We start from the raw sequence: 27,137 nt of genomic DNA, 5'->3' as shown, positions 1-27,137 counted from the left end.
TCGACAGATTTGGATTTGTTGAGGAGCAAACGCAGCTCCACTTCAAACACTACAAGTCTTGGAGATGACCTCCAACTCCATCACACCTTTACGGGGAATGCAAGCTGCTTGTTGCCAGGGCAACACCAGGTTGCCATAGTTTTGAAACAATTGTCGACAAAGATGTAAAAAAAATCCACCTTTAAAACCAATCTTGTGTTGTAAAGGGTCTGAGGGTTCTTATCTCTGAGGCACACAAGATCATAGCAACCTTAACAACAGTGACCTCAGATTTGACAGAAAATATGATGTCAGCCAGAGTAGTCGGTCGGGCTTCCTGATTGCTGCTCTCATGAATGGAGGCCTTTGTCCACTTTTCCTTTGAAGGGGTTACTGCTTCCTGCTGAAGTGTTTGTTCGAGAGATTTTATGTGCATGTGAGTGATTCTTTCTTGTAAAAGCTGTGTTTGAATAGAGCGTATCTTCCCATGTTTGTCCATGTGAAACATCAGTTCTTATTATTTGCAGATGATATATCATAAATGAAGGATTTGTTATTGAATACAGATGGGTGTTTGACTTAAAAAAGTTGTTCTAAATAGGTAAATCAAGCGGAAATAAATGGACTTTTAAAATGTTATAATATTTAATTGCTGTCTAAAATCCATCTGAATCCCTTTTGGGGTCATGGTGTTGCTGGAGCCAACCCAGATATTGTTGCTCGAAGGCAGGGTACGCCCTGAACAGGTTGGGAATCTGTAGCAGGGCCACACACACTCACACATGTACCCCTAGGGGCAGTTTATAGACACCAATTGACCTGTGCGGCATGTATTTGGACAGCAGGAGGAAGCCCGCACAAAACTCACACTTGCATGAGAACACCAGCCGGGATTCGAACCATTTGGGAGGTGAGAGTCCTACCGCCGTACCACCATGCAGCCATGCTGTCTAACATAGTATGTTACTGCACATCCAACATTAAAAGTGTCTCCTATTATAGCACATCTAAATCTTCAGGGTGTTGATACTTTCACGACTGTGTCACTATTTTTTTATGAATGAAAACACGCGCCTCTGCTTTTCCCCACTCAGCACTGAGGTCACTCTGGTTTGGAGAATTGCCAGTACAATGACAGCAAAGACAAAGGTATTGATGGAAGCTTTCCTGCCTGTGAACTTGACATCCTCTTTAACAGCTGTCCAATCATCGGTCGCCCCCTCCTGGAGTGTATTTCCATATGTATGCAAATCAATGCGGCAGCAGAGGAGGCAGGACGTGTGGGTGGGGGGGGGAAAGTGACCCCTGCCCCACAAGAGGGACACAGGTAACGACAAGTGTGGAAGACAGGGCGCATTTATTACAGCGGATTTCATAAATCACACCGTGAAATATCGAAGAGCAGTGGAAAGGTGAGGCTTGTTAGGTGTGTGTGTGTGAGCGTGCATTGATCTGCCAAGGGCAAAGTGTGTCCATGTGGAAGATACACATGTAGTTATGGAAATGTTTCACTGTTTTTTCTGTATTCCTTTTGGCAGAAATCCCTTTTGTGTTTATTTTAAAAAGTTTGAATTAATGAAAATATTGTCATAATGAGACTTTTTTCCATCATTAAGTTTTCCTCTTTGACCCTGGACACGGAATATCACATTTCTCAGTCAGCTGTTCTATTTTTGGAAGACTATTCCACATTTTTGTTGGGCAAACAGACACTCAAACTCCCCTATGGTTGGTTCGTACCATTGGTAATTTCAACATTCTTGGAATTTCCTCCTATTATAAATGACTTCTGAATGTTATTTGACCATAAGTTGTTGTATGCTTTACAAGATAGTAGTACAGTTTGATAGTTTACAGTTTAACTGTGTAAAAAGTTGATTAGCATGCTCCATGTATGACCCTGACTACTCGATTGTGTAACATGTTTAACTGATGTAAAAAAGTTGGATTTCATAAAGATTCACAATTATTCATTACAATAGGTGAGGTAGGAAAAATGGAAATCTTTATCTTAAATATCATAAAAATCATATAAATTCCTGTTACTTTCTGTCCACTGGCATTCCAAACACCTGATCCACATCTTCAAACTAATGAGGAACCTCTGACCTCTGTCTTGGGACCCAACAGCTTTTTTTCATTTTTTGCCTGCACTAAAGGGGATTAAGGGCACGTTTCATTTGACGCTTTGGCAAAGTTTTACTTCGGCAGGAAAGGCCACATTCTCTGATTCCTGCTGATAGACTCAGCTGGAATAAAATCCAGTCAGGTAAAAACAGTAACACAGCCAAGCCCGGAAGAGCTTTGTACTCCCGAATCAGGGAAAAAGAAAAATGAAAGCCTCAAAAAGTCTGAGTAAAAGTTTGCTAACAAAAGTAAAAGTATCTTTATTTGTCTAATCATGAGTGTAGATTATTAGCTTTACTGGCTGACTAAATGGAATTCAAAGGAGAAGTTGATCTAAGCTCTTAAAAGCTTTGTGGGTTTGTGGTGAAATTATAAACCACTTGTGGACGGGCCCAGATCCGCTCCAATTAAAGACCTTATTGTTGCCTATTTGTTCCAGGTCATTTTGTTTCACTACACTTGAAAGGGACGTTAAAGCCGAGCAAGAGGAGGAAGAGCCAGCCTTCGTCTCAATACAGCCCCTTCACTCGGCTCCAAAAAAAAAGGGATCGGCTTTGTGTTTCCAGGTCACAGTGTGTCTCTGAAATGCACACCTCACTGTCCGGAGAAGGCCGGGGAACACAAACTGAGACGGACGCTTGACATTTAATTTGTATTCAGGTAGTACTTCCAGCATACACTTCCTAAAATTAAAGTTATAATTATTTCTGATTCCAGCTGCCACAGGATCCAAGACTGTATCCTTTATCGAATTCACATCCCTAAAAGAAGTTTTTGCTCCGTGCTGACTGTCCTTAGTTTTCAAGGACAACTATCTGAGCGTGCTCAGACCAGATCATACAAGGATATAGGATGATGGTATAGGGAAAAACTTTTATAGCCTGGTATTTGTCAGAACATTTACAACTGTTTCATACAACAAACAACCAAAAGCCATGAAGGAAAAGAGTTAAAAAAGAAAGTGGAACAAAAACTGTTGGCAGTTCATGACAAATTAGCAAAACTGGCTCAAAGAATTTAGCAAAATCAACAGGTTTACAAAAAAAGAAGAAGCTGGAAGTGCATGCAAATGTATAAGTGAACATGTATGATTGTCAAACCTAAAAAAGGATGTTTTGCCATTTACAGCAAACATGCTGTAAGGCACATATGTCAGTCTATTAAAATAAATGTAGAAGAAAAAAATGTTTTATACTATTTAACAATTTAGCTATTAATCATAAGCTTTTTTCCTTTATATTAAAGAGGTGCAGCTGCACTACATGTTCAGTTACGGCGGTTTGGTGGTTGTTTGATCAAATACATTAAAATCACATTAGAAAGATTTTTTAAAAAGTGTTTGGCTGCATGGAAATCAAAGGCAGCAGCTTTAACCCTTGTGCTATCTTAGATGACCCCACCCTTACTTTGACGTGTTCTTCCTACCATGAAAAAGGTGGATAAAGGTGGAAAAATTTCATGTAATCCATGGACACTAGTGAGGTTAACAAATCATTGAAGAAAAAAGGTTTAGAGAACTGTCTAGTGGGTCTAGATGACCCCACTCCCAACGTTAAAGTGCCTAGGATAGCACAAGGGTTACGAGATGTCTTTGTCTAAAACAGAGAAGGAAACGAAACGAGTGAACCTCCAAAAAACGACCGCATTGTGAAATTCAGACGGTCTCATCCCAACACTGGTTATTAAAGGCTCATGCATCTGCATTAGTGCACCGTTTTCTCAATAAGGTTGTGTTCCAGAAGAATCCAAAAAATATATCAACTGTCTTTTATTTTTGGGAAGACAACGAACAAAGCACAATAAAACTTTTTTTCGCCCTAAACTATGCAAAATGTAAATACATATTTACAAAAGAAATATGTTTTAAAGGTCTAGAACAGAGTTAGACATTGTCTGCAGTGAACTAATCATACAGACTAAGTATGGCAGAGTCCATAACAGCCATTAAAAATGTCCTTATGCTGGAAGACATGCATCATTTGCTTTTGTCAGAGCAAATGATGACCATAAAGGCCATTAAAGCACCATCAGGAGCCCCAAAATGTAAGAACCAGCCAACTTAAGCAGCCGATCACTATCAGTGAGGACAAACACGCAATCAGCAGAAGCCACTGAAAGGAGCAGGCCTCCCCGAAGCTTTCACTTCTGTCGGCTGTTGGCACAGACTCACAGGTTTTTATTCTAGAGCGTTGGGACTCCGATGAAGGTGATTGTCAAGATGTTTTTTTGGATTTCCTTTTCTTTGACTTTTCTTGCCTCAGGGTCTCTCCCTCTAGAGAGGAGAGTTCGGTTATCCGCTGGAGAAAAACGCAGGGAGCTCCAACCAGGGGGTCTGGATAGGACTGACCTAGAGGGAAAAAAACAAGAAGATGTGAATAATGTGTCAGCATCCTGTACAATTTCCCTCCTGGAGTTGACTTCAAACCTTTTAACTGACTCACTTTTCTGACTGTACTTTGTCATGGGGTTGTAAACTGGATAATTGACCTTAGGTCTGCAGAATAAAACACAGTGAGTGTGCCACACCTCCTGACAAGAACAACTGTAGACTTTTGTGAACAGATTAAGCTCAGACAGTCCAAATTACCTCATAAATTTGCAGTTTTCTCCTGAGAAGGTATTCTGACCGTTCAGTATGAAACTGGAAGAAAGGAGAATAGCTGGACGGGTGTTGTCGTCGTATCGCCCACGACAACTTAAGAACAGAGACAACAACCAGATGAACACGCTCAAACGTTGTAGCCACATCTATGTGAACTGATTACCTCAGAGGTAAAGGTCGGCCTGCGTGCCTTTTGGCCATTGGCTTGGAAAGGTTTAAAGGATGCAGGGTTGCAGGTTTGTGCAGATGGAGGTTTCTTGGCAATGGAGGAATCAAACCTGTGTCCTTGTGCATGTACATACCTAATGCAAAATGTAAGAATTGTGAGTCTTTCTGCATATCTACATTGTCAGGAATCACATCAAATGTAAAATAAGATGCAGTTTTGAGCTAATTGTGTATGGAGATGTCGCCATCTAGTGGCAACCACGTTACATGCAATGACAAATGTGAGTTTGATAAGTCTCCTTAAATCTCTGATAATGAACAAATGATCACTGCTTACATGGTTTATCAAACAGAAAAGGCCTTGAGTTGATGTCCTTCCTTCTGTCTGACTGAACGGTTTCATCTTTAGTTGAGTTATGGGTCCTGTATAAATAAAAGAAAAATGGAAACAAATACCAGCACAACAGCTTTTATGGCAAACGTCCATTTTTGTTCTGATTAGTATCACTATTTCTAAACTTAAGTTTGTTGTACACAGAACTTATCAATTTTACTAAAAAAAAGACTTATTCAACTAGATGATTTTTTTACAGTCAAAATGATTATAACTACAAGATCTGGTAAAATATCAGGCTGTACTACTATCACACAAAGGATACAACTACTTACAGTCAAATAGAAGTAACCCTTGTGCTATCCTGGGCACTTTAACATTGGGAGTGGGGTCATCTAGACCCACTAGACAGTGCTCTGAACCTTTTTTCTTCAATGATTTGTGAACCTCAATGGTGTGCATGGATTACATGAAATCTTTCCACCTATATCCACCTTTGTCATGGTAGGGAGAACACGACAATGTAAGGATGGGGTCATAGGATAGCACAAGGGTTAAGAAATTATTTATAGTGGGAGAGAATTCCCATATTCTAAAAAGGAACAGGGAAATTAAAGGGGTACGGACCAACCATAGGGAGAATTTGTGTCTGTGTGTGAGTGCAACAAAAATCTGGAATAACCCTGAGGTTTAAAAAAAAAGTGAAAATATTGCAGTTTAAATTATTTTTAGAAGCACAGTTATTTTATTATTGTATATTGATGAAGATAAAAACCTTTATGATTGTTTATTATAACTATAATTATATGTAGAGGAAATGATGTTTAAGGAGGCTTGCTATTACCTATAAGTTTATGTAGATTTGTATTTTAATCATTGTTTGAAATAAATTTTAGTTTAAAAAGTAGAAGTTGTGAAAAAATAACATGTAATGATTAAGATAAGTAAGGAAAACTCATTAAATGCACTCCATAGACTATTGAAATGGTGTATATTTGTTCATAAGATGGTCGCTTTTCCTTGAAGGTTATTTTAAGTTTTAATGATGGCAGAAATAAAAGGTTTCTGAAATATTGCACAAAACGTAAATAAATCATCACCTCAGTGTTATCCTGCAGTGTTGACCTGAGGAAAAGGTGTGGGGATGTTTTAAAATACATTGTTGTTCCAAATGAAATGGAAATGGTCGATGATGAGAACGCTTTATTTAGTAATAAAATAAAAGATTGAAGCTACAGTGGTCTACAGGACATAAATGAAAAAAAGTAGTTCTGATTTAGTATATTGACATTACTGTAAAAACGTTACAGTATTAAAAATAAAAGAAACTCCTAGCCGTCACTCAACGATGCTAAGTCGTAATATTAAGACTTGTTTTTAACATCAAACAAGCGTGTTGTGGAAACATTTCGTGTTTCTACATCCGCGCAGCAGCTTAGATTTGTGTGATGTTACCTCCGTGGGCCCGCTCCCGTCCACATGCTGCGGGGCGTCGGGCGTTCCGCGGCATCAGGGCCGCGCCGCGTCACCTCCGCGCTTCCGTTCAGGATTAAAAGATTCAGTGGAGATATCGGCGTTTTTACCTGGTAGGTGATCATTTTTAGCGCTGCTGTGCTAACATGACCCTTACGTTTGTTGCCGATGCTCACCCAACAAAACAAAAAGGAGAGCTGTCCTCTGCTAGCTTGCTATCTCCAAGCTGTAATGCTAAAGCCGTAGCTCCAAGATAATAACGCTACTGTCGCTGCGTTGTCATAGAAACCGATTTGATGGTTACCTGCAAGAGTTGGATTAAGTTTCTCACCTAAGGAGTGAAACATACATTTTTAATCATGGCTTAGTTATTTTACACCCCTCATGCTGCAGTAAAACAATGAAGGAGGCACTTTAGACACTGGGTTTCAGCAGTTCTGCTTCAAAATAAAACCAGAGCAAAAAAAAAAAAAGCATGTCACATCTGTTTACACCGGAAAAGTGACCATGTTGATCATCAATATATATAATCTGATCTCTTTATCTGCAGTAGGTTTGATTCTTATAAATAATGCAGGTATAAAGGAAGCTTTTATTCTGAAAAGTGTGTACAAAAAGGAAAAGACAATGTTTTTCTTCCAAAGGTTTTTTTATTGTACATTTTAAGTCCGTTGCAAACCTGTAAAACAGAAAACAATCGGGTAAATACACTTACATTTTACAGATTCTAAACAGTTTTTCATTGGCTGATGGTGTATTTTTTCTCTTAAAACCAAACTAATGTCATAACATCATTGAAGATTTACACACTTAAAAAGGTGCCTTTTAACCCCTCAATGTGAAATCTACTTTCGTTTTACTCGTATTTTAATCTGAATCAGGCACCCACTTCCCAGCTCTAAGGTAAGAACACACATTCCCATTAAAACAACTTCAGCTTCTGCAGTGAGATGTGGTTTCAGACATAACTGGCTTATCAGCAGCTTTTCACCATGGTCGATAAGACGGGGAAAAAAGCGTATGCATCACTAACCACATCTCTACCGTTTTTTTCCCCTTTCATAACTCACTCACCTTAAGTTTAGTTCATCCTTCGGATCATTCTGTTGATCTGGTCCTCCCTGTTGCCGGCGTCGCCTCCCTCCACAAAGTGTGTGGTCTTCTTGTTCATTCCTCCACGAGGTGACGACAGTTTGAAGGGCCACAGGAAGTTGTTGGCAGGCTTGAAGTTCTTTCCAACAGTGTAGATTTCATGGATGAGGTCCTCAACACAGATGATGCCATATTTGCCTTTCGATCAAAGGAATATTTATTATGAGCAAGACATTTTTGGGTGCTAAGAACTTACTCAGAAATGCTTTGTTTCACAGCAGCATTCTGTGACAGCCTGATCAGCGCACAGGAATAACTCAACTTTGATTCTAAAATTTCAGATTCAAGTGTTCTAAAACTGTGTTCATTATTAAAATATGGTAAATTGTTTTAGACTGGCATGTAGTTTCAGACACAACTGGCAAAGTTTAGTTTTTTTTCTCACCATGGTCGATAAGACGGGGAAAAAAGTGTGCATCATTAACCACATTTATAGCCAGTTACTCATAAGAAAAATCTATAAATTTAGAAATGAGTTGAAATGGATGCTTTTTTTCTTTTTTAAGGGCCTATACCATGCTTTTCTTGAGCCTTATATAGAAAACAATATACATATATATTATGTTACCTTTGGCAAACAAAAGAGCCTTTTTTTAAAGGAAATTAGTTATTTTAACAGTTCATTTTCCAACCCGGAAGTAAGACCACTCGATCTCAGAGGCACCTGTTTTCTGTGTGGGCGCCGCCCTATTTCATGACATTAACCTTTCGCCCACAAAAATCATCCGAACTTCTGCAAAGATGGATGAAAGCGTTTTAGCCGATCACTGCTAGCTCCATGGAGAAAGCGGGTGTATGTTTGTTAGCCTGGGGGCAGTGCTGGTGGTGCAGACTCTTCCTGGAAGGGGCTGTTCTTACTGTCTGTCACAATTTGAGAATCCGCTTGCTTTTGTGGGTTGGGAGGGGCTGATGGTCAGTGTACAGGTTTTTAGAGGAACGGTTCAAAATACCACTTTGGGGTTCTTTTTGTGAAGCTCAAATAAATTGATTTGGCATGGAATAGGCCTTTTAAACAAAGAAACTAGAATCAAATTAACAGAATACCAAGCAAACAAAGAGTTCAACAAATAATTAAAAAATAAAAAGAAACAAATAATTAAAAAATAAAAAGAAAGATGGTGAATACCAAGAGCTTTCTCCACCAAAGCATTGTCTGTGAGGGCGATGCGCTGCTTCCTCATCCTGCCGTAGCCACGTTTGTAGATGAGCTCTCGCACAGACTTCAAGTTGGGGTATCTGAGAAAATCCAGATTGATTCAATGTAAAATCATCATAAAGTTAAAACATTCAAACTTTTTTTTAAAGCCTTCAATGAAGGACTTAGTTTATAACATCAAAAAATAACTTGTCAAACCACACCTGGCTAACATGACTAAAATATGTTTTCCCTTAAAAATCCACCAACAAATTTATGACGTTCTGCCTTTTCTGGCCCTGAATGTTTTACTCTGCATTACCATTTAAGATGAGTTACATGGAACTGATATAGGACTCACTGTAAAAATCTATGTTGTCCTATATTAACCTATAAATATTTCAGGGAATCTTTCTTCTAATTTAATTGAACTTCAAACTCAGGAATCACTTTTCATGCCTATGATGAGCTATAAGCTCAGGTTTTATGTCTACTGTTGACAGCCTTGAGCCGAACATTTAACCCTGATCTGCCTGAAACTTTTAAACAGTGAGCCTTTAGTAAAAATGGTTTAATGGATAAACGCAACAAGTAGAAAAGAACTTTGAATGGTCAACTTGACATAAGCATGATAATTACATTTAACAACACCTTGAATTCAATTTTATTCCTAAAATATTTTTCTTTGGAAGGAATAAACTACCAAAAATGTAAAACTTTTCAGAGTTGATGAAACAACTCTTAATACAACCATCAGTGAAATAACAGAAGCGTTCTGCATGAAGATACAAAGCAAAGTAAATCAGTTTCTTTTAACCATTTATTTTTTAAATTATAGATAAATGGAAATTGATTTATCCAAATTAATCGCCCAAAGCTAAACTAAAACCCTCTAAACTCCAGATCTCTGTTCTGAAGCCTCTGGAGCAGGGGTCGGGAACCTATGGCTCGCGAGCCATATATGGCTCTTTTGATGGTCACATGTGGCTCGCAGACAAATCTTTAATTATACTTTTTTATTCATTAGACCAGTCCTTCTCGGGCGCGATGCGATGCCAGAGACGTGCAGTAGTAGCGGTGCTTGGAGAAAAAAATCTGCGCCAGCATTATCACTTTACTATTATTTCACAGAGTTTGTACCACCCGGAAACCTGAATTGCCGTGCCCAAAACTGCGCGCTCCCGTCTCTGAGAAACAGCACGCAGTTGCGGGGACGGGAGGTGTGAAGAAAAAAGCAGAGGGTGGGGCTGAGGGGTTGTGGGGACCGGCAGCAGGTGAATCGCGCAGGGATTGTAAAACCCGCTGCCCGTCACTCACTGCGGCGTGTGAGTGTGTGTTTGGCTCCCCGTCTGCATGTGAGCGTCTTTCTCACATCTAAAGAACATTCATACTAACCTAAGATCACGTTTAAAGTCTCAACGCCTGCGTGAAGCAGAAACTCACCACGTATCGACCAGACTAGACAATCAGCTAAACTACCACGAGAAATACTCATCATTTATTAGCAACAGCATAACGATGTTATTAAAAAGAATCCACAGACTTATTGTACTTTAAAAATGTTGAAATTACATCAAATGCACACATTCACTTGTATATTTAGTTTTAAATATATTGTCGCGGACTGAGTTGGATGGCTGTTGGGCGGCGTTATAAGTTCTGGAGTTCATTAAACGCATCAAGCATTGGCTCTCAGTTCTGTCGCTCAGCCTGTTAGGTAATTTGGACCAATGGGGTTCAGCAATGGGCCGAATAAGGGAAATGGGAGGGCTGGAGCGGGAGCAGGGGAATATAAAGTTGGGAGAAGCGCTCTCGTCTCGGCGGGAGAGATTCAGGAGTTGCTGAATTAATTGTACGGCGTTTGTTGCGGTCTGCAGTAACCAGAATAAAGAACCTTAAAAGAGGTTAAGTCTCCGTGCCTCAGTGTGGGAAAGAGACGCTACATTAATGTATGGCTCTTTCGAAATTACATTTAAAAATATGTGGCGTTTATGGCTCTCTCTGGCAAAAAAGGTTCCCGACCCCTGCTCTAGAGCCAATCACCCAAAGGATATTTCATGAGATAACTACTGTTGAAAAAAAAAAAAAAAAATCACAGCTACTCTATGATAACTCGAGTGTTTGGTTAAAAGCCAAGGTCTTCAGCAACAAAGACCAGAACAAAAAGAACTTTACAATCACCCATGTTAGAAAATCAGCTGCTAGTACTTGATTGCAATTGAGTTACAATAACTATAGTAAGCGTAATTTACTCAAAAATTAACCATATAAAATTAAAAATATTGAAGCCATGGAATGTAGTTTCAGACATAAACTGGCTTAGTTCTTGGAGTTACATCATAGTCGATATGATGGGGAAAAAAGTTTGGCATCACCAACCACATTCCAGACCACTAACTTTTAACTTGAAGCAATACTCAAACAATTTGCTTCATTTTTCTGGATGAAACCAAACACATTTTGGCCAACTTTGTTCTTTTATTAGAACTACAAATAAACTTACCCCCAAGCAATGTAAGGCTCAGCAATCCTCAGCATGTTGATTGAAGCCTTGTTCAGCTTGACAAATACACCGTTGAAGATCTGGCGCAGACGGAGAAGCTGCAGAACTTTGCGGACCTTGGGGCTGACTCCGTTGATACTGTGGTGGATGAATGTGACAAAAATAAAACAGATTAATACTCAAAATTAAACTAAAAGTATTAACCATTTAGTATTCAGAGTAGTTTCAGTATGTCATTGGCTTAGATTTCTTATTTGTATCACCATAGTCGATAAGTCGGGGAAAGAGTGTACATCATTAACCACTTAAATCCGCTTAGAAATGGATTTAAACATGGACTGCTACTCACTCATTTTTAATTTTACAGGTTGCACTATCAAGTAATGTTTTGAGTCAAATCTAACCCAAACAATATTCTGACAAAAACTTCTAGTTCAAGAGAAAGGCTACTTTAAAAAAAAATTTTTTTTGGTTGTGATATTCTTTAGTTTAAGTTCATTTCTCTAGCTGTGGGTTAGTCACAAAGATTGAAATCTATTAAGTAAAAATGTCTTTGCATCAATTAATTAAAAAAACCCAGTTGGTGCAAAAAAGGTGTTAGTACCAACTATGTTTGTGGTAGCAATCCATGTAAATCCAATTTATATCAGGTCCTTTATCTCCACAAACTCACCCTCGGATCCTGATGACAAAGGCCAGTTTGGGTTCAGCTGGCACATAGTAGTTCCCGACTTTGCGAGCCATACGAGCCAGGCGGATCTCACGCCTCTCCATCTGCCTGTACTCCTTGTGGTACTTCTCAGCCCTCTTGTATATGAGTTTCCTGGTCACCTTACGGGCCTGACGGCAAAACAACAAAGGACGAATTAAGACTTCCGTATCAAAACCGGCGAGCATTACAAAAAAAGAAGGGAAGAAATAAGCATAAGGTTGTAGAGTTTACCTTTTTCTCAGCCAGCAACTTCTTGACACGCATGGCCTTCATTGCTGCATAGGCCTTTCGCCTTTTCAAAAGGCTCTCAGGGACCGCCGGAACTTTTTTTCTGTGAAAACAAATTCACAATACATTAACTATTAAAACCGAGAATGATCTTAATGGTCCAAGCTCTATTTCAATGCCCAGAAAATTATCGTTGCTGCTCATAACTGGTTTTCTAGCTTGTTAGCATTTGCCGGCATCTAAAAACTGATATGGTAAAAGTAGAAGAAAGTCCCTTCTTCAACCAGTTTGGGGTATTATTCTACAAACCACACATTCATGCGGGTTTTACCATTCTCTGTGCTAATATTAAGTACAGAAAAGTTAATTTCCAAAGCACACAAAGGCAGACAGCCATGTTGTTTCGTGCTAAACGGACTGCCGTAATAAAGACAAATTAATTAGGAAAGAAAAGCTATTTTTTATCAATATTGTTCTTTTTACGGGGTATACAATCTAGAACATATAAACAGTGACTGAAAAATGCAAACGTAATGATGTTTCCGGTTGGATTGGTTACGATTTTAAAACAGAGTAAAACACTCACTCTGCGTCCGCCATTGCGACCACCGAGAAAGAGAATTTTTCTATTGCGCATGTGTGAGTTTTAGGCTCTAGGACCTTCACCGGTTGTCTTACTAACTGCCTGAATGAAAATCTCGCCAAACTGTTGATGCGAAACAACAAATTTAAAACTAAAGTTACCTACATAGTAACATGTAAATATAAAGTTACTTTTAACGTTTTGTTGTAAAAGGATTACATGTAAATGGCATAAAACAGATCCCCATTTTTTTATCTCATTCAATTTCTTTCATAAACGCGAAACTTAAAGCACAATAGAAGTCAGATAAATTAGCTTTTTAGAATAATTATTATAATTTATATTTTTGGTACAATGGAAAAGACAACGTCACTTAAAACAAAGAACGATGTTAAAGTAAACTTAACACTCACTTGAAAATATTTTACACTATAAAAGTAAACCTGTGTGGTCCTTATCTTCTATAACTGCTAAATTAAATGTAATTTTCAATATAAAATACTCGTAAAATGTTATTATTAAGTACATTATTAAATGCTTCTTTTTATTTGATTTTTTTTTATATTTCTTTACGTTTGTTATTTATTATTTAATTCGGTGTAATGTACCTCGTTTCACCACAGGAGAGCGCAAAATCATCACTTTGTAGGCAGGGACCAATCTATTGCTTGCTGACCAGTCTGAGTCATTGCCCAAATGCCACCAACAGAATAAAGGTTTGGTAAACGCTGAGGAACATAGACTCGGTGAGGTTTATAAACGGGAAAAAAATGTGATCTCAGATTTGCACTATGCTTTTTTTTCAATTCACATCTTAAATTACCATTTTTACAGATTCTTTTTAAACGCAATAAGCGGGTTATAGGATTTGACTACCGGTAAATATACATTTAAAATAGCGTTTTTATTTCGTTTTGTAAGTTTAATATAGAACCTAATTATCATTATGTTTTATTCCAAACTATTTATTGAGCCTTTGTTTGATTTCAGGCAAACAATGATCCATTCCCTGAATGCGTCAGGCGTGCCCACATGACCAGACGTTATAGTTACACAACAGTTAAATAATGTAAATTATACGGGGTGATTAAAAATAAAGTCTATTCTGCAACTTTCCACTTTCATGATTGATTATATGCTTAAAATAATAGCACACAAGTGCACACAATTAAAATACAATACGCAGGTTCTTTAAAAGGTGGGAGAGGATGACCCAAAAATCATTTTCTTTTATAACCAAATGTAATGATAAATATGTAAAATAATTTTTCAGACTTTCTTCGTGGTGTTTCTACTCATGATTAATCCATTTGAGTGTCAGCAAAGGAAGACGCGGCTTTATCAATGGAAGGGAGGCGTAGATCTATTTTGCGCCTCCATCCCCTCGCAGTTACAGACCTGGCATCTCATTCTGACAGGCGACTGAGTCTGATTCCTATTGGGTCAACCGCTGATGGGTGGACTGAATAAATAGGGAGTGAAATGCGGTTAAGATGAGTGGAAGAGAAGCAGAGAAGCTGGAAGACGCGCCTCATAGTAGCTGCAGCTGCGCGCAACTGGACTCGGACCAACACTCAGAATTCCGCTCCTTGCATGTGTTTTCCCACCACCTGTTTCTATTCTTTTTTTTTTTTTTTTTTTTTTGAAACCCTCCTGTTCTGCGGTCCAAGTTCTTCATCTCCCGCAAGCAAACAGGTTGGAAGAAGAAGCGAACCTCCTCCTCTCCGGGCGCGTCTTTGAATCACCTTGAAATCAACATCATGATGATGATAATTGCGGAGTTCTTCGTGGTCATTCTGAAGGTGATGTGGGCTTTTGTCGCCGCCGGCGCGAAGTGGGTCGTGCCACGCAAAGAGAAGAGCGTGGCGGGACAGGTGTGCGTGATCACAGGGGCCGGAAGCGGCCTCGGCCGGTTGTTTGCCAAGGAGTTCGCCCGGAGAGGAGCGACGCTGGTGCTCTGGGACATCAACAGCCAAAGCAACGAGGAAACGGCGGAGATGGTGCGGCAGATTTACAAGGAATTAGACGCTCCTCCTCTAAAAGCAGGTAATCCATCTTTTCTGATTTTTAACAATCAATTAGGGAAATTCTATCAAATATCATTTTGGAATGCTCAAGTGTGTTTCTAAATATGTTCTCCAAAAGCAACGTGTTGAAAAGTGACTCACTTTAGGAGGAAATGCACCAATTTGTTAAATAATTCACTGACATGAACTTTCCCTGGTCCTTCTTGCTGTTTTCCATAGAAGCTGTTGGAGGGGTAGAGGAAGTGCCCACTTTCCAGCCCCACGTCCACACTTATGTGTGTGATGTGGGAAAGCGGGAGAACGTGTACTCCACGGCGGAGCAGGTGCGTCGAGAGGTGGGAGAAGTGGACATACTGATCAACAACGCCGGTGTGGTCTCAGGCCACCACCTTCTGGAGTGCCCAGACGAGCTGATCGAACGCACCATGGTGGTCAACTGTCACGCACACTTCTGGGTAAGTCGGATGCTCTTCCTCGGTTAGTTGGGAAGCTGGGATCGCAGCACACATGATGGAGAATCTCACGCCCCCATGAAGCTTTGAAGGAATGAGAAGGTTTGACCATACATGGCCATCCTGCTTGTTCAGACCTCCACCTGGCTTCTTCCTGCCAAAGGAAAGCCGTTTGTTCTGCTTCTACAGATCTCCCCTTGGCAGCCCTAGTCAGTGATGATCTCCGAGGTATGTCGGTGCTTCTTCCATTTCTGTCTCTTTTGCTGTGGCAGATCAGCACAAGCCTGCCATGTGTGAGGAAAGTGAGGCGTCTGCATGTGGGGCTGGGTCTGCTTCAGATCAGCTCAGCACATTTTGCTGGCAGGTGGAGATTTGATGTGTATCAGATTTATTATCATAAAATGTGTCTGGCTTCCTTCCTCAGGCCTGAAAAGATGTTTACTTGAAAGGAATGCGCTGCACTGAAGGTGCATGTCGGGAAGATGTGGGAAGATGAAAACTGCGTCCCAGAGCTATTAGAAATTCAGGAAGAAGAGCCTCTCTGATTCACAATTGCAGTGTATTTTTGAAGGACTACTTTTTCTAGACTGGAGGAAATGGGATTGAATCTAATATTTGCTGTTCTTGGGACTAAAGGGATTTTCTTTCAGCTTCAGTCAAAAGAGCTGCCGCTTTGAATTGAGCATAAACTTCTTATTTGTCATAACATGGGAAGTATCTATCAAACCGGCACATATTGTTCGTTTTAATGCTTCCGCTGCAGCTTGTTTTTTTTTTCTTCAAACTGGAGGGTTGCATTCTCAGTGACGCAGTGAAACCACATTGGGTTTAAGCTCAGTAATTGAGCATGAAAGTCTCTTGTGTTTTCAGGGCGTTTGTGTACCAACTCCTTAATGCACCTTCCTCTGTTGGCCATTTCCATGCCCTTTATCAAGAATTAGGGGCTGGGATCCAGCGGTTGGTTGGCAGATTCGGGATTCTTAATATAGGACTGTGTTTGTGCTTTTCAGCATTCTATGGAGAGTGTGGTTTCTTTAGGGGTGCGGCGGAATGGGGGGCAGATGAAAGAAAGATTTAATGAATGGCGACAGCCAGAATGGAGGATGTGGTTCATTAACGGCACAAGCTAGATGAATAGAGCTTAGACTAACAGAGACCTGTGCGCTGTCCTCTCTACCGGACGCTTACATCTTGTGTGCAGGTGCTATGCTGGCTTTCACTTTTGTATTTACCTTTTTAAACAGGTATTTCAAAAGATAATTGAGTGTTTTTCTTTTGTGGCGTTTTATTTATATTGTGAAGCATAAACATTTAGTTTTATTTCTTAAGTCTATTTAACTTTTTTTTTTTTTTTTTTTTTAAAGGATCAGTGGCGAAAAAGAAATTGTTTTGGTAACTGGAAAAGAGAAAACATAATTGGATTTATTTCATTTAGCCTATGTAATTAAACACCCACTCAGATAAAAGTTTTTGCTTTTTATCATGTTCCTGTGGCATTTTTCTCAAAATGGAGAACATGCATAAAGAAGACAAAGCTTACAATCGCCCTAATTTATTTCTTTATTCAAATTGTTGCGAATAAAAAGCGGACAAAAAATGCTGTTAGAAAAAGCTTGTAGGTGTAACGTAGCCCCTAGAAGCTCCCTGCTCCGCTCCGATCTGATGCATCCACTTGCAGACAAAAAGATCCATTAATGTTTTATTTATTTATTTCCATATTTAAGCTGCCATCTGGCTCAAAACTGTTTGGCTGGATAGCTCCGATATTGCTCAGCGTTTTTGTTGCTCTGGTAATGTTGGGTTAGGAGTGGTGAGGCGCTGTAAGTTAGCGGAACAGAGGAAAGAGATGGATGACGGGAAATGGGGGAAGGCTTACTTTGCACAACTAGTCCTGCCCACAACTCCAAGGCAAATTTCCAGTGAACTCCTGCCGCTCTGCAGAAACTGTGTTTCAGAAAACAACCGTTTTTTTTTATTTATTTTTTTTTTTTTGGTTTTCGCTAAAAATGGGATAATCATAATTAAGACTACTGGGAACACTTTTCAAGTAGATCAAAGGATGATTGGAGTGGGACTGGTTACATTTATACTTGGCTCACATGTCCATGTCACTTATCCTTAAAGAATTCCTACTTTTCAGTCTCTACATTCTGACAAGACCAGGAACCTTAAATCAGATCAAGAGTTATCTTTTGTTTTTTTTTAAGTTTTCCTTTACTGGACAGCTTTGGGAGTTTGGCTGGGAGGGATCCGGAGCAGCACATGGATGGTAATTGTTTGTGTGTGTCTATGTGCGAGTGTCTGCCAAAGCAGCCCAGCTCAGACCCCACACATCTTCTCTCCTCCTCCCACAGGCCCCTCAGACTTCTCCCAACCTGATTTGGAGGCAGTATGCAGCTGCACGAGTCGCCCAGGCCAGCTCTGTTCATCCGGCTGTGCCTCACCAAAAATCTATGACTCAGTTCTTTTTTTCTTTGTTCTTTTTTTTTTCTTTGGGGAGAGTGAATTTATCTGATGCTTTGATTCTTCCAGCTGGGCGTTTGTAACGCTTTTGGCTCACGCTTGAGTCAACCTGCATCCTTTTGCCATTTAGACTTTGTGTTGGTGAAATTTGAAAGTCAACAGGCATCTTGAACCGGTTACCAAACACTTGGTCCCATCGATGTTTACCCCCCCCCCCCCCAACTTTGTGGAAACCCCACTTCCCGTTTGAAGACATGACCTCTTAACATGGCGGGAAGGGAGAGCAGAGAAGTGAAAAAAGGAAGCAACATAGTTTCTATCTCAACCACAGGCAAGGCAAGAGGGTAATGGTAACTGCTGCTGACCCACTTTATCTGACAATTGGTTTCTTGTCTGTGGATCAGCTTGACAAGATGCCAAGCGACAGGAGCCAAGTTCCGCAGGCCGAATTCCTGCTGTAGCTAGAGAAAGGAAGCAGCCAGGCAGAAGGGTCCTACTTGACTGGTTTTTAAGGGCCCCTCCTTGGGCCTGATGCACCTGTACTGCTCCTTTTTTTTACCCTTTCTACATAAACCTGTCCACGTCTCCAGAGGTGGATTTATTCCAGGCAGAACTCTGCACATAATCGTTCCCATCAATTATTTCAGTCCTTCATCAATCTGGGAAGCAATGGCGTTCCGACATTAATCACTTTCCTAACGATGGTAATTATACCTTAATTATGACATATGGATGGCTGTGTTGAACAGACCTGTGATGGATCAGAACAAAGCTGGTGTATAACGCACCTGTACAGTATTTTTCATTGAACGCTAATCACTTTTGAGTTTTTCATGTTTTTTTTTTAAAAACGGTCCCTAAGACTGTTTTGAATTAAATTTGGCACCACTAGAGCATGAGAATCAGTATTTTGAAAAATGAGTCTTAGCTTTTATCTCTAGTTTGTTTCACTGTCGCATCTAAAACAAATACCAGAGTGATCTGCACTTTAATTAATATTACAAGTTTGGTTCACGCTTTTGGTGCACAAAAGTTAAAAGCTGTCTAATATGAACCTCTATTAGTACTGGGGATCAGCTTCCATGAAAACAACAAAAAGTAGATATGTGAAAGAAACGAAAAATAGGGCAAAACAAAAACCTCATTTTTTTTTTTTTTTACATGTACCTTTTTTTAAAATTATTTCTTAACTATTTGGTGTGTGTGTGTGTGTGTGTGTGTGTGTGTGTGTGTGTGTGTGTGTGTGTGTGTGTGTGTGTGTGTGTGTGTGTGTGTGTGTGTGTGTGTGTGTGTGTGTGTGTGTGTGTGTGTGTGTGTGTGTGTGTGTGTGTGTGTGTGGTGTGTGTGTGTGTGTGTGTGTGTGTGTGTGTGTGTGTGTGTGTGTGTGTGTGTGTGTGTGTGTGTGTGTGTGTGTGTGTGTGTGTGTGTGTGTGTGTGTGTGTGTGTGTGTGTGTGTGTGTGTGTGTGTGTGTGTGTGTGTGTGTGTGTGTGTGTGTGTGTGTGTGTGTGTGTGTGTGTGTGTGTGTGTGTGTGTGTGTGTGTGTGTGTGTGTGTATGTATATATGTTTTAAAATAATAAATAGTAAAAGTTAAGATGGTAAAATTGAAGAAAACCCACAAACTACATTAGTATTGCTGTATCATTTTACATTATTTTCATTAGACGTTACATTTAAGCCTTGTTTCCACTGAGCGGTACGGTCCGGTTTAGCATGGTACAGGCAATTCAGGCGAGCGCTTCCACTCAAACTTGGACCATCTCAGCGCATGTCGGGTGAAGCTAACTACAATGGAGGTCATCCAGCAGCTATTTTCTTTTCCTCTTGGCTTTTGGTACTTTGTACGTATAAAACTTTTTAATGTTGTTTAAGAGATTGCAGGCGGCGAAGAGGAATACAGCTGCTTTTTTGGCGCTTTATTTGTCGAAATGAACTTCAGCCAATCAGTGGGTTTCAACAGTAGCTCCGCCCTAACCAGTCAGTTCCTTTTTTTAAAATTTTTTTTTTTAAGTTGACCGACAACCAATGGGGGCCCAAAAAATGGTTCGGTCTGGCGTAATGGCTTCATTTTATAATGGAGACGCTCAAAATACCAGACTGGACCATACCGCTTAGTGGAAATGAAGCATTAGTTATATGAAAAAAGGACAAATGGAATATTTTACAAATATATTGGCAAGCAAACGTAAACTTTAATGATGTATTTATAGTCTTGTAAATATCTAGGTTTCTGGTTAAAAGGTGCTGTTTGTTTGTGTTGCAGATTGAACTCTCTCCCTTCATTGGTGTAGCTGCTTTCAGGAACACAGTTGCAGGGCTGAGTCTGAGGTCATTTTAGTAAAGACTGACCCATTGGGCTGGTCGCCCCAGCAGAGACGGCCTGCAGCAGTTCTCCACAGAGACTGCAAAAATTAACTTGACCCGCCCATGTTCTATGATCTGTAACAGCATCAGTTGAGCTTTCGCACTCGGACGGTTTCCTCTTCATCTCTTTCTTTCTCTCATCCGGAGAGAAGTCAGCCCAATTAAATGGCCATCTGGTCCTCTGCAAAGGCCAATATTTTGTTCATATTCCTGTTGGTCAGGCGCAAGCACTAATGCAGCCTGACACCACAGCTGCAAAAGGCTTTGTGGGCCTTAAATGCTTTTGGGGGCATACACCAATTAGGGGGTGCAGTAGGCAGGGCAAACCCCTCTTGGGCCAAGGAGGCTGGGCTGTGTCAGCGGGTAATTTAGCGGAACAAGGGAGCGTTGAGACCCAATTACGGCGGCTCTGATGCAAGACACGAGTCCCTGGTTGCCTTCACACATTTTGTGTTGAAGAGGTCAGTAGGGGTCATACCCACATGCCAGAGCTACCATGAGAAGCAGGACATCATGGCAGGGCGGGAGAGGGATGGGACGGTTGGTCACGCTCAGGTCAAAACTCGTTCCAAGGTAACGAACTTTCCTTTATCAGTTCTGCAAACTGCAAAACTGTCCAGCTGAATCTGAATGCTGGCTGTAATTTGAAAGCATCGTGCCAGATAAGTCACTCATTTCCTGCTGTCTAAAAGTTTCTGTGGGAGTGGGGCGGGCATACCTTAAGGTAATTCTTCATTTGCACGCATTTCCCCCTCCATCATCCACTTTGTGTCTTGAAAAATCATTCTCAGCATTTGTCCAGGCTTCATGTTATCTCACTTTTTCCCTTCTTTGGGCCCCATCGATTGCCGAGTTGAATACAGCAGAAACCTGAAAATGTATGTCCAGGAAAAGTGCAGATGTTTGTTGCCAAGTCAGATCTGTTTTACCTGGCTGTAGAATAAACTCCAAAATGATGAAGTCACTATTTCTGACACCAGCCTCTCTCTGCCTGGGCTGATTTATTCTTTTCAGTTTTATTTGCCTCACTAAACAAGGAAAGGCATCTGTAAACAGAAGACAAGTCTTAAAAGATAATTGCTCTAAGTCAGTAAGTCCAACACAGTTAATCTTTGGATGCAGTTTTATTGAGGCATTTCCTCCCCTACAAGTTTTTATGGCTGTACTACCTGGTACCATGCTCTTGCTGGCTCTGCTCTCATTCTCTGAGTGTTTATGAAAGATAATTTCTTGGGCCAAGCGTACAAACTTCACCAACTAATAAAACTGTTGCCTTTATTTCATTTGATCAAGGGATGGACACAAGGGAATAAACCCTCCAAATGGATCATTTTTGAGTAGCCAAAACTATATCCTCAAGATTTTTGGAAAGGGTTATTTTGGAACAACCAGTAATGGGAGACATTTTTTTTCAGTTTTATGCCTGTTTGCCCCTGAACGTGTGGCAGAAATCTATTCTTTACAAAGGCAGTAAGATTGTCTGCTTGGATAACAACAAAGTGGGTCCATTGCTAAATGTAGAGTGAAAGAGCATTCGGTCAGTTTCTGTCATTGTACTCAATAGCACTGGCTCAAGCTGGGTGGCTCTAGAGTCACCTAAGTGACAAAGCTGGGAAAGTATCCATGAAAGAAACAATTAAAACTCTTATTTCTGAGTTGTACATCTTGTATCCCCCAATTCTCATTGGTTCTTGCGTGGCATAGAGGTTACACTCTTTCATCAAGGATCATCTCAGATTGTTCCAGTGACTGTAGCTTGAGCTTTGTGCAAAGCTGTAAGGTAGATGAGAGGCTTAATTGTATTGTTGGAGATGGTGAGTGAGTGGAGACCTGTGATTGGTGTTGTCACCAACTCTTTAGTGGGAGCCTCAAAGACAGGCACCAGATCAGTGTGGGAAACAGATTTTTTTTTATGCAGCATCACCCATATGCTTTGATTCCAAACTTTAACATTTTATCCATCAATTTTAATGTTCTTTCTTCTGTTCTAGGTTTTAGTTTTCAGTTATAAGAAAATGGCATACTCTCTGAACAAAAATGTTTAATTTAGAAATGCTGTTTCTTAACGTTTTATCCACCCCATGCCTGTTAAATTTCCATTCAAACACTTTTCTCCGGCATCACCATGGAGTTACTAAGAGGAAGGCAGAAAGGATCAAAGACCTTTGGCACATACAAACTGCATAAGTGAACTAACCTTCCTTCCCCATATTTTTCTCCCCCCTCTCCCCCTTGCCCTTCTGTCTTTCCTCCAGACCACCAAGGCGTTTCTCCCCAAAATGTTGGAGCTGAATCATGGTCACATTGTAACTGTTGCCAGCTCCCTCGGTTTATTCAGCACAGCTGGAGTGGAGGTTGGTATCGTACACAACACATGCATATCCCATCGTTCCCACCATCCAAAACTAGTGCTTCCCTCCACAGCCGTCGCCATGCCAGCTAGCACACTGAGACCAGGGAGGCCAGGCCCCCTTTCTCTAGTTGTCCCTCCGCCTGTTAAATTAAAGAACACAGATGAGCATTGGGAGTCTGGTATAGTTTTCTCTATCAGCAGCAGCGGGAGTGTGGGGCTCCTGTTGGGCGCTGGCCCCAGGGCCAAAATGAACTGACAGCTCCCCAGGGACAGAGACATCTTCATCACTACTTTGTGAAAAACTTGGTCCCGACTCAGAAATCGCTTTGCAGCTATTTCAGTTGGTTGGAACTTTTAAATCTTTATCTTAAGCCACAATAAAACATTTTGGTTTAGAAAGGATATACATTTCCATAATCACAAAAAATAATCTAAAGGGTAACCCCCCCCCAATTTTGCATTTTAAAAAACAGTTTTTCATCATTTTGTTTGCAACAGTTACCATGGACGACAATCCGCTTTTTTATTCTACTTGCTGCCACTTTTACTTTTCTGGAATACATTAAAGACCCACTCACCGATGACAAATGTGTTTTTGGTGTTTTTTAACATCTTCCTGTGGCTTTCTTTTCTTTTCTTTTTTTTAATGATGGAGTGCATATATAAAGAAAATTTAGCTCAAAATTAAATTTCTGAGTGTTTCTTTATTCAAATCTTCTTTGTTGTGTATCAGCCAGACAAAAAAATGCCATGAAAAAAGCTTGTAGAAGTAACATGGAAGCCACTACGGCAAGCCAAAAGCTACGTCCTGATGCAACCATTAGTAGACGACTAGATTCTTTTTTTTTTCTCCATCTGAGCTGCCATCCGGCTCAAAACTGTACGCCTGGATAGCTTCAATATTTTTTGCCATTTTTTGTTGCAGTGGTAATGTTAGGCTGAGGGTGTGAGGGGCTGTAAGCTCGCAGGAAGCCTGTAAATGGACAGCTCTCAGCTATGGGATGGGAGGTGGATTTCCAATGAACAACTGCTGTTCTTCAGAAACTGTTTTAGAAAACAACACTGTTTTTAAAATTTTGTCTAGAAAAGGCATAAGCAGCCCTGTTAGTTTTTTACAATGATGCCCAGCATAGACAGAAAAAAATCTCATAAATTCCTAAATCCCTTGCAAGAGATTCAGGCATGCAGAATAATTTATATTAACCAAAAAAAAATCATATTTCCTGTTTGTAGTGCTGAGTCTCTTTATTCTCCACAGGGTTATGAACATGCATCTGTTTTTTTTACCAAAGTCCCCTTCCTCCTTGGGTTATTTTTGAAAGATTTCTTCCATCTTGAACCACATCAAACCCTTCCCACCTAACGCAGCAGCCTCCTGATGCATCGGAGGAGAATGCTAATGAAACTGTGCAACAGCGTTTAGGCTCTCCCAGGCTTTTGTAGCTGTATCATTAACGGCAAAAGGAGGAACTTCAGAGCCTAAGGGGCATGTTTGATGATGTTTTCTGGTCCTGGAGTGCAGGCAAGGGGATTTTACAAGCCTTTCTTTCCCTCTATTCCCTTCAGGATTACTGCGCCAGTAAGTTTGGTGCCATCGGTTTCCATGAATCTCTGAGCCATGAGATTCAAGTCTCTGAAAAGGACGGCATCAGCATGACTCTGGTGTGCCCTTACCTGGTGGACACAGAGTTGTTCAAAGGTTGCAGGATAAGGTAGGTTTCCACCCAAACCAGGGAACGGTTCCAGCACTTTTCCTTATTCCTGACAAGTTCTTCCACCTGGGATGCGTTTGGTGCTTGTAATCTTAGCATTATGGAGGTACTTCAAAAACGCCATTTAAAGTACAAAGCAGCAGCTGATGGTTTGTTGTTACCATAAAGTGAGTTGTATTCCATAAGTCAACACTCTGCCTGAACAAAGAGGGCCACTTTTCTTTCCCAGGGGAAAACTTCCAACAGGTGCACCTGGCTGACACCCCCCCCCTCCCCACTGAAAGCTGCTCTTGTAATAGTCCTCACTTTGTTTGATGGTTACAGTCTGCAGGTGGCTTTATTGCCCCCCCCTCTAACTTTTACATTTAGGAGTAATCAGTGTTGCTGCACACTGCTCTTTGTCACCGGTATAGCCTCTTTTATTAAAAAGCTGCACAAAAAGGCTTTTACCTTCCAGTTACAGAATGACTTTAGTCGTAACTGGATTTTCTCATCAAATGTAATGACATTATCTTGTATTTTTGGCCCTAATTAAATATTTATCTTGTTCAGGAAGGAGATTGAGCCTTTTCTGCCTCCTCTGAAGCCAGAGTTCTGTGTGAAACAAGCCATGAGGGCCATCCTGACAGACCAGCCGATGGTCTGTACTCCTCGCATTGTGTACATGGTTAACTTCATGAAAAGGTGAGCACCTTCTGACACCACTCTTCCACGCACAACTTCCTTTTTTCAAATGCTTGTTAACAGATAAACCGAGACTGCATAACCAATCTGTGCCCCCATTTCTGCAGCATTCTGCCCTTTGATGCCATCGTGTGCATGTATCGGTTCCTGGGTGCCGACAAGTGCATGTACCCTTTCCTAGCTCAGAGAAAGGAGGCGATGAACAACAATGAGGCAAAGAATGGAATCTAAGAGGCACCATTAGCAAACAAGGGCATTTAAAGCTGCCGACACAAGGAAACAACCACTGAGGATGAAAATGGGGAAGATGAAAAGACTGAATCTAGACTGGTGCACTTGCATTGAGCTGATGCAAAGGTTTACCATATTGTTCCTCTGGAACAAAGAAAGCTGTGTACTACACAAAAGATATATTTGACTTTTTTTTTGTTTGTTTAAAAAAAAACATCATCTATATATTATCATTAGTTTTTGAAATCTTAAAAAAAGGTATCCAGTAATTAACTATTTACGTAATGTAGTCATTGTGGAAATATACAGTATGTTACTGTACAAACAGTAATCTTCCACTTTTATTTTTGTAGACATGCACTGTAATTTCTAAATTTTTTTTTTTTTTTTGCTAATGTAAATTTGAATGTTTTTTTTTTCTACACTGCTAGCGTCCTCTGATTTATTTTCATTTCAACACAACAGCCAATGTTTCTAGCGCAGTGGCTCAATAAGTCCAATGCCATGAAGTACAAATAAATATGTTACTATATTACAGTTTTGTTTTATTGCTTTGGGACTGTTGAGCATATTTCAATACGGTGCAAGCACTCCATATCCAACACCAGATGACTTTCTTTTTACAGGAGTTTTTGGACTTTTTTTTTTTTTACTTTAGCCAACTTCTTAAATAAAAAGTACACGAGAGCTGGGTTTTGTAGACTGAATTGGCTTGTGGTGTATTCAGAATGTATAGCTGGAGGAGAAATCCAGTAGATCTGTATTTATATTTCTCTTTTGTGCCTGTTTTCCAAGAATTGTGGTCCTAATGTAAATTTTTCTGTTACAATAGAGAGTAATAAAAAAAAAAAAAATTTGAATGAAACCGCGGTCCAGACACTGTTTGCTCAAGGGAAATGTTTTTGTACTCCTTTCCTTGATGGTTCCTCTTGTCCAATTTTAAATGTATCCGTTATAATGTTGTGAACATCACATTTGACGTTTTTGTGCTTTGTTTTCCTCTGTTAAACAGTTTTCTTTCATTTCAACACAATATTACATTCCACTAGGCATCATCACTTCAGTGATGTGCCTAAGTTCTCTACCTCTTATTTTTTTTCCCCCTTTTCGTTGGATGTTATAACATGCCGTTTTGCTCTTTTTGGTTATTTTCTGAAATCTGCCCACTAGCAGAGAAAGTGTGGTTCCAATGTTTAGTGTCTCTATCTAACTTAAATTAATAAAATAATTTAGATTATTACTTTTTTACTGCGTCATTCTTTTACAATGTCAAGCCAGAGGTTCAACCATACGTAAAAGCTGATATGAAACTTAGCAGAAAATACTCAAAACCCCAGGTTGGGTTGTGCTGTGAATCACTGAGTGACAGGAAAAGGGGATCTTCCACACTGGAGATGAATATCACTGTTTAAGATAACACCCACCCAGCCCTTTTGTTTATATGACGACTCTTTTGACTAGTATCGGTGTCACTGTCCTCCCATATTGTGCCACACAGTGAGTCAGACAGCCTTTAGATATGGGTGTTAGCTGAGAGGCTCAAAGCAAGTCCCTTTTGTAGGCATTAAAGAAAAAATTGAAAAGTCCTTTTTTTAAAAGAAATTCACACGTCAGCATTCCATTCCTACGAAGAAGAAAAGGGGGGGGGGGGTGGATAAGTGGACAATGCATCTGCACGTCGTTCTGAGCCATCTGGGAGTAGAAGAATGGCATTCTCAACATTTTAACAGGACTTGTTGTTATACAGCTGACCTTTTAATTCCAGGGAGGAAAACAAGAAGAAAAACTAATTTTCTAATTGGAGTCAGCAAAGATGTCATGAGCCAGATCTGAACTCACATGTTCAAGCTGCTGAG

General features: G+C 40.2%; 3 protein-coding genes and 3 non-coding genes across 9 annotated transcripts; 1 reads left to right on the top strand and 5 right to left on the bottom strand.

The window, feature by feature from the left end:
- Window positions 1-3,596: 3,596 nt before the first annotated feature.
- Window positions 3,597-7,315, bottom strand: LOC105356683. 2 transcript variants are annotated; one of them, XM_011488876.3, is made up of 6 exons: window positions 6,666-7,315; window positions 5,214-5,299; window positions 4,872-5,010; window positions 4,694-4,747; window positions 4,548-4,600; window positions 3,597-4,453 (listed from the first exon to the last, which is right to left on the bottom strand). In XM_011488876.3, the coding sequence occupies exons 1-6, from the start codon at window positions 6,806-6,808 to the stop codon at window positions 4,320-4,322; spliced, it is 609 nt and encodes a 202-aa protein (XP_011487178.1). In that variant the 5' UTR covers window positions 6,809-7,315; the 3' UTR covers window positions 3,597-4,319. The 2 variants fall into 2 exon arrangements, with proteins under 2 accessions (XP_011487178.1, XP_011487177.1); XM_011488875.3 differs by having other exon boundaries at window positions 3,598-4,453; window positions 4,694-4,801; window positions 6,666-7,308.
- rdh10 (retinol dehydrogenase 10) lies at window positions 6,693-26,521 on the top strand. Of its 3 annotated transcripts, none has more exons than XM_020712649.2 (7): window positions 6,693-6,796; window positions 14,667-15,042; window positions 15,243-15,478; window positions 22,557-22,655; window positions 24,221-24,366; window positions 24,919-25,050; window positions 25,158-26,521. In XM_020712649.2, exons 2-7 carry the CDS (start codon window positions 14,757-14,759, stop codon window positions 25,279-25,281), a joined length of 1,023 nt encoding a protein of 340 aa, XP_020568308.1. In that variant the 5' UTR covers window positions 6,693-6,796; window positions 14,667-14,756; the 3' UTR covers window positions 25,282-26,521. The 3 variants fall into 3 exon arrangements, with proteins under 3 accessions (XP_020568308.1, XP_020568310.1, XP_020568309.1); XM_020712651.2 differs by having other exon boundaries at window positions 6,694-6,796; window positions 14,799-15,042; XM_020712650.2 differs by lacking the exon at window positions 6,693-6,796 and having other exon boundaries at window positions 14,192-15,042; window positions 15,246-15,478.
- Window positions 7,321-13,032, bottom strand: rpl7 (ribosomal protein L7; the record flags this gene model as incomplete). Its single annotated transcript, NM_001104870.1, is given in 7 exon segments — window positions 7,321-7,362; window positions 7,758-7,973; window positions 8,962-9,071; window positions 11,474-11,611; window positions 12,147-12,313; window positions 12,417-12,516; window positions 13,000-13,032. Coding segments are annotated over 6 exon segments (738 nt in total). The 3' UTR covers window positions 7,321-7,362; window positions 7,758-7,764.
- LOC111946700 lies at window positions 7,633-7,722 on the bottom strand. Its single transcript, XR_002872429.1, has one exon. It is a non-coding gene; the product is annotated as a small nucleolar SNORD12/SNORD106 (small nucleolar RNA).
- LOC111946702 lies at window positions 8,175-8,266 on the bottom strand. The gene has a single exon (XR_002872431.1). It is a non-coding gene; the product is annotated as a small nucleolar SNORD12/SNORD106 (small nucleolar RNA).
- LOC111946701 lies at window positions 11,265-11,355 on the bottom strand. Its single transcript, XR_002872430.1, has one exon. It is a non-coding gene; the product is annotated as a small nucleolar SNORD12/SNORD106 (small nucleolar RNA).
- Window positions 26,522-27,137: the final 616 nt, after the last annotated feature.

This window comes from Oryzias latipes, chromosome 20 (genome assembly GCF_002234675.1).
Source record: "Oryzias latipes chromosome 20, ASM223467v1".
In the NCBI taxonomy this organism is placed as follows: domain Eukaryota; kingdom Metazoa; phylum Chordata; class Actinopteri; order Beloniformes; family Adrianichthyidae; genus Oryzias; species Oryzias latipes.
The sequence above is the reverse complement of the archived record's forward strand: the minus strand, read 5'-3'. Positions and strand labels throughout refer to the sequence as shown.